This window comes from Orycteropus afer, unplaced genomic scaffold (assembly GCF_000298275.1).
Source record: "Orycteropus afer afer isolate SDZICR_OR568_19922 unplaced genomic scaffold, OryAfe1.0 scaffold00045, whole genome shotgun sequence".
Classification (NCBI taxonomy): domain Eukaryota; kingdom Metazoa; phylum Chordata; class Mammalia; order Tubulidentata; family Orycteropodidae; genus Orycteropus; species Orycteropus afer.
The window spans coordinates 3,299,718-3,307,039 of record NW_006921632.1 but is presented as its reverse complement, the minus strand read 5'-3'; the positions used below and the strand labels follow the sequence as shown (position 1 = coordinate 3,307,039).

At 41.0% G+C, this 7,322-nt stretch overlaps 1 protein-coding gene across 1 annotated transcript in view; it reads left to right on the top strand.

Moving 5' to 3' along the window:
• Positions 1 to 7,019, top strand: part of LOC103194528 (olfactory receptor 8S1-like) — a 30,853-nt gene extending 23,834 nt beyond the window's left edge. The window contains exons 2-3 of the mRNA XM_007937951.1: positions 3,296 to 4,085; positions 6,857 to 7,019. Coding sequence (XP_007936142.1) covers positions 3,296 to 4,085; positions 6,857 to 7,019 — 953 coding nt within the window. The remainder of the gene's footprint in view (positions 1 to 3,295; positions 4,086 to 6,856) is intronic.
• The last annotated feature ends 303 nt before the right edge of the window (positions 7,020 to 7,322 follow it).

Sequence of the window (7,322 nt, the reverse complement as noted above, 5' to 3'; positions counted from 1 at the left end):
ATGATTGTGAGGATGGTGCAGGACTGGGCAGTGTTTCGTTCTGTTGTACGTGGGGTCATTATGACTTGGGCACTGATTCGACGGCACCTAACAACAACAAAGCTGACAAAAGATTAAATCTAGAGTATAGAGGGAACTCTTTCAAAACAACGAGGGAGGAAAAATAAGAAAAACAAGGCTAAGATGTGAAGAAATAATGTACAGAAAACTCAAATGACTAAAGAATATGTGAATAGATGTTTGAAGTCATTAGTAATTAAACAAATGTAAGCTGAAACAGAAACAGCAAAGAAATGTCTCTTCACATCTGATGGACTATCAAATATTAGGTAATATTTGGTGGGTATTTAGTGATAGGGAAACCACAAGTATTTTTGTTAACAGTGACAATTTGTGCAACCACTGCAGTGCGACAGTACTTATCAAATATACACATAAACTATGATCAGAAATTCCCTAAGAAATTACCATATCGTTTCCTAAAGGAACGTGTACAAAAACGTTTATTGCAAACTTACTTTTTGTTTGAGAAATTGGAAGCAATCTAGGTTAGTCAGGTCTATTTTAGAAAGGTAGAGACTAAGTTGTTATAGAAGAGATTCCAAAATACAGTGAATCAAACAAAAGGTTGTTTCTCTTAAATTCAGATAAGTGGCTAGTCAGGAGTGAAAGGTCTAGGCTCCTTCTATGTTGTTTTTTTGTGATCTTCCAGGCAATTGTTCACTCAACCACCATGCACTCTTACATGGCGGATTGACTAGTTGCTCTCTAGTACGTATCCTTCCCTTCTACACTTCAGTAATAGAACTTTCCAACGTTAGGCACATGGATACTCATGTAATGTGGAGACTACATTTCCAAGCCCCATTTGTCAAAGGTGGGTAACAGACAATGAGTTGACAATTATTGAAGCTCTGTGGTGCATACAGAGGGGTAATAATTAGGCTGTTCTTTATAATTCTGTATAAGTTTAAAACAGTGTTCTCTGGTTGGCACAGTTAAGGGTGTGCCTACTAACAGAAAGGCTGGTGGTTCAGACGCATCCAGAGATGCCTCTGAAGAACTGCTTCTGAAAGGTCACAGCTATGAAAACCCTACAGGAAGAAGTTCCTCTCTGCAACATGGGGCCACATGAATTGTAATAAATTCAAAGGCAAATGGTTAATTATGCTATACTTCTGTATAAAAGTATAGCATAAATATTTAAATATTTAAAATATTCCATAATAAAAAGTATTTAATTTACTTAAATTGCGTTAAACAAAAGAATTGTTTTGGGGATGACACAATAAAATTTTATTTTCTTTACTCTTTTCTTTGTATTATTATCTAGCTTTAGTTTTATCTCATTTTATAATCATAAATAAGATTTAAAGTATAATAAACTACAAAGGAAGGAGGAAGGAAGGAAGGAAATTCCAAGCTTTAGGACCAGAAAACCTTAGAACATTTTATTTTTATCTTTAGAAATTATTGGCCACCTAGGGCTCTTGCTGCATGACGCAAGCCATGGAAACAAGAATGATACAGGGGAGGAGGAGTTGGCCTTTGAGAGCCCATTCGGAACTACAGCAGGCTGCCTGCTTAAGGGCCTCTCCAGGGACCTCACTCTCCAAGGTCTAGAACTGCAATCATGTCCCTCTGGTCATTGTTATTTGGAAGGCAGAGTAATGAAGGCTTCGCTTCCCCTTGGACAGAAGACTATAGGAATATTCCCTTTCTCAGTAGTTCCACCCCTATATCCTCTAAAGGAAGGACAAAGTTGGGAAAAGCCCACAGAGCCCCACCCATTTCTTTGGCTTTTCCTCCAGTGTTAGAAAGGATGCCATACAGGTATCCCCCCTGAGGGCATATTTTGTTGGCCAAAGGAGACAGATGAAGAAAATCTTTCTCAGTCAAATCCATCTTCTCCTAAAACTATCCACTCTGGAAACCTGTGAGTACACAAGTCAAGAATAGAGATCAGATCCGCATTTATACTCTTTCTGAGTTACCCATCAGAAGGAGGTGGCCACTTACACTCCTCTAGTCTAGACTAAAGCCTCTATCTGTCCATCAGGTGTTCCTTTTGTCTCCCCTCCCTTTTCTGGCTTTTAACTTCCTTGTGTGCACAAATGAGGGTCCAAGTCTAACTTGGTTTTATCCAAATCCACTGGCCCCAACCCAGAGAATAATCTTTTCTTTGCTCATTTCCCCATCTTTAGAATTTCTAATCTAAAATGGACCTTAGAAATCACCTAGTTTTTCCAGATTGTTTTTTATAGACTTTCATGTTAAGTATTGAGATTACAGTGAAACCAGTGGACACCATAGAAACCCTGGAATGATAAGGCCTTGGAATGACTGATGTACAAATCTCTCACCTTCAGACTAAGAGCTTCCCCTTGCTTGACTTCCATGAAACCAGCGAACTCATGTGCTACTTCTGCTTGGGTTGTCATGTTGTTGTTGTTATTTGCCGTCAAGTCAGACCCAACTCATAGCGACCCCTCCTTGGGTTTCTGAGGCAGTGCCACTATGGAAGAGATTGCCAAACCTTCCTTCCAAGGAGTGGCTGGTGGGTTTGAACTGCCAGCCTTCTGGTTAGCAGTCAAGTGCCTTAGGCACTACACTACCAGAGCTCCTATAAGTTTCTATCTAGAACTAGAGATAACTAAGGACACTCATTCCCCCCACCCCCATCCTTAGAGTTTCTAAGTGGAAAAAGACCTTAGAAACCTTTTCTGCTTTTTCCAGACGTTTTTGTTTTTGTTTTTGTTTTCAAATAAGATAACTAAAGATCCTAGGGCCAAATGACTTACTCACAGTGCCAGAAAAAGGACTTCCACCACCATCAGGTGTCTCAATAAATACTCCAATCGATCATTCAAATATTCATTGAACACCATGGTCTATCTGCCAGTTAGTCAGCCAGAGTACATTGATCATTCATGATGCCAGTCAGCGCTCCTGTGGTTTAATTTCAGTTCCTTTTAGGACTGGATAACAGCACTTCTCATTGCTTGGAAGGCTATACCCAATTCCCTTCCTTTCCATCTCCAGTCTGAATAATACCTGTTCTTTTCTCTTTCACTTCTAGGTCTTATTTTCTTCACTCTTACTCCCCACCTTCTCCATCTTGGCCAATAGATTACTGCCCTGAGCTGATGAGTGTGGCATGGCAGGGCTGCCTCTGCTACATCCTCTGCTTGGGTCAGCCCTGGGTCAGCCCTGAAGCTTTACTCATAATACACCATCTCCAAGCATGCTCTGAGAGTGATAACCCATTTGAGTGATCTTTTCCATTTTTGTAAAGAGAAACTTGACTTCTCCATGGAAGTTAGCAACATTACCTCAGTCACCGCATTTGTTCTCCTGGGGCTATCCAACAACCCTCAGATCCAGGAACTACTCTTTGGACTATTCCTGGTAATTTACATCTTGACCCTCACGGGGAACCTGATGTTGCTACTGGTGATAAGCACTGATTCCCACCTCCACACCCCCATGTATTTCTTCCTGAGTCACCTTTCCTTCCTTGATGCTTTATATTCCTCAAGCATTGTGCCTAAGCTACTGGAGAACCTTCTTTCTAAGTGGAAGACTATATCCCTCATTGAGTGTTTCACCCAGATCTCCTTGGTTATATTTTCTGGGGCCACTGAAGCTTGCCTCCTTTCAGTCATGGCCTATGACCGATTCCAGGCTGTGTGCCACCCACTGTTGTATGTTGTGGCTATGAACAGGAAGGTATGCACTGGCCTAGTGGGAGCATGCTGGGCCATAGGAATGGGGACCAGCCTGATTAATGCTCTCCTCTTGGCTCAGCAGTACTTCTGTGGCCCCAACCTCATTCACAGTTTTGCCTGCGAGTTTCCCCCTATGCTCCTGTTGACCTGTTCTGACCCTTATTCCAGCATTGTCTGTATCTTGACCACCATGGTGGTCCTGGGCCTGGGCACCCTTCTCCTACTGCTGGGTTCCTATGGCCGTATCATTATGACAGCTCTAGGAATCAATTCTGCCAAGGGTCGGAGCAAGATCTTCTCCACCTGCTCTTCTCATTTCCTTGTGATCACCATCTTTTATGGTTCAGGATTTTTCAGGTATGTCATACTATACCTTCTGAATGGAAGTGTGGAGTATTCCTCACCTTAAAGTGGTTTTGGTCTTTATACCAAAAGTATTGTGAAGTAGCAGGAAAAATAATTATACTGGAATTCAGAAGGCTTGGATTCTAGTCTTAGCTCTATTGAAAGTTAACTGTGACTATAAAGAATCTATTTTATTTCTGAGTCCTCAATTATCTTCTCTGAAAAAATAAGCTTAGACAAGGACTAAATATTTTCCTTCTTCATTAATCTATGATTTGAGAGTTCTGAAAAGAAAATCAGAGAGCCTTTGGTAGATATTTATTCCATGCCAAAACCAAAAAATCCACGGCCATCAAGTCCATTCCAACTCGTGGAGACCCTCAAGGACAGAGTAGAATGGCCCCATAGGGTTTCCAAGGCTGTAAACCTTTCAGAAGCAGATTGCCTCATCTTTCTCCCATGGAGTGGCTGGTTGGTTCAAACTGCCAACCTTCTGGTTAGCAGCCATATGCTTTAACCACTGCATGTCCAGAGCTCCTTTACTCAATGCTAGACAAAAATATAAAATGTATCATCTCTGAAACAATGGCATCTTTCTTTCCCACTGGAAGATGATGTCCCCAAAGCTTATTTGTGTAATAATTTTATTATACGTGCACTATATAGTAGCTGCTTTACATGGCCAAGCTCAATTTTAGTATGGATTATACTACAAAAGATACACTATTAACACTATTTTCAGATAAGAAACCTGAGATTCAAGAGTGACCAGTTAATTTCTCAAAGGTCCCATAACAAGCCAGTCATGAAGCCATCATTTGAACCAAGTTCTCATGGATTTCAAATCTCATGTTCTTTGTGGAAATGCTTCTCTCAAATATAAACAACTCTAGCTGAAGAGTCCTCCTTTAATTACTGGTGGCATAGAGGCTGGTAGAACCCCCAAGACTATGGCCCCAGGTTGTCCTTCAGGCCTGGAAATGGACTCACTTCTGTGGATTGTCTCTCAGCTCAACAGGAGAAAGACCCACAAGCAGAACACATAATCCAGGAAGATGCACCCCTTAGATCAATCAGCCATGAGACATCAGAGGGGCAGCATTCACATAGAAGGAAAGCTGGACAGGCAGGAATGCATAGGTAAGAAGGGCACAGGGGAGCAGTCACAAGGAGGAGAGAGGATGAGAGATTTTTATGGCTGGGGATTATAACGGGGGGCTGTGAAATCCCATGTGCATGAACTGTTGAGAGTAAAATGAATCTGCTTTGTAAATTTGCACCAAAATCACAATAAGTAAGTAAATAAATCTCCTTTACTAGGAGAGTGTATAATTAATACCTATGCTCTCTACTAACTGGAGGTGGATTTACATAAATTGCTTAATACTTTACTCACCTCTTGTAAGGCACAATTTATCCATGTGTGGAAAGGGGGAGGAAAAAAAGTCTCCATATTTTCATCATAACTATTATGGAAAGATGATTTGAAGGGAAATCAGAAGGTGGAAAAGTATGGTAAGAAATGGCCCAGGAGAGCTTGCCTGAGCCTCATAGAAGAGCTCACCAGCCACAGGCATTACTGCAGACAAAACTCTTCATCTCTCTTTGTCTCAATTTCCTCAGATGCTACATAAGGACAATAAGATTTCTTCTATATATCACAGAAATACTAGGAAGAGTACATTAGATAATGAATAATGACAGTGAAATGAATATCTTTTTAAGACTAACTGACTAAAATCCACATGGTACATTGTTGGGAGAATCTACACTTATTCCAATCATGATGGTGTCATCTATCTATCTCTCTATCCCTCTATCTATCTGCCTATCTATATATGGGAGCTCTGGTAGTGTAGTGCCTACGGCACTTGACTGCTAACCAGAAGGCTAGTGGTTCAAATCCACCAGCCACTCCTCAGAAGGAAGGTTGGGCAATCTACTTCCATAGTGATACTGCCTCGGAAACCCAAGGGGGGGTCGCTATGAGTCAGGCCCGACTTGACAGTACATAACAACAACAACAACAACATGTGTGTGTGTGTGTGTGTGTATGTATAATAATACTTCTTTATTAAATAGTTTATCTAGGACTTAACAAAATATACCAAAAATTTATTCTCATAACTTTGAAGTCATATCTTGTTTAACACATCTTTATCTCCTACTTTATTTCAGTCTTGGCTTCTAATGATGATTGGTCTTTTCCAAACCAAACTAAAAGGACAAGTATTTGTTCCACTAAGTATTTTTTGAACAATGGGCTGTGACTCTGAGGGTAATTCCAATCTCATAGCTGTTGGGAACAATGGCAGCATCATTAGACTAAGCACAAAGTTCTGACAGGAGCAATTGTCACAAGATGAGGATATAACGTGTCTTGCTGTTGTTGTGTATATGGGGGGGAATCCCCATATTATCTTTATAACTATAATGTAAAGATGTTTTGAAGAGTATGAAGTGCTACAGAAATTCATGAAAGTATTATTATTAGTTCTATTCTAACTGACGACCTTTGCTATCCTGTAGAATTTCCTTTTTCCCCAGAGCAGTTTCTATAACTTTCTGCACTAGGTCACTCATGTTTAGAGACAATATGAAGGCAGAAATGATTGGCTTCTCACTGATCTGACAGTCATTTCTATATACTTCCACCAATAGTAGTTAACTCAGCTCTGAGACCCCTTTCTAGAGTCCCCAGGATGGAATGGACAACTGCTGCCAACAGTATTGTGGCTGATGTCCTGAGCTTAGGTTTGCTCCTTTGTGCAATTTCCTTCAAGGTACATGACTCCAGCATCTGGCTCAGTCCTGGAGCAAGTGCTTTCCGTGCAATACAGTGTGGTGACCCCGCTGCTAAACCCCCTCATCTACAGTCTGAAGAACCAAGAGGTGAAGGCAGCTCTGAGGAGGATGTTGGCCAGGAAATCCAGACTTGCTTTCTAGCCCAGGCTCCACTGCTTCACCAGGAGGAAAAGTCCTGGGAAGAAAATGAGACAGGAAGAGCTATCATCACTAAGCTATCTCAGCATTCATCCCTACCTAAAACAGTAGTCTTAGTTTCTCTGTCTCCAATGTCCCCTGAGTAAACCTCCACAGAGTAGGTCATACCTGTCCACAGGGTGCCCAGTCACTGCACAAGAAAATCCTGAGAGTCTCACATTTCTACAGCTATTGATTTTTACTCTTATTTCTTGTCATGTCTATCTACTCCTGTCCTTTCTGCCATTCACTCTCGTTTTTACTTTT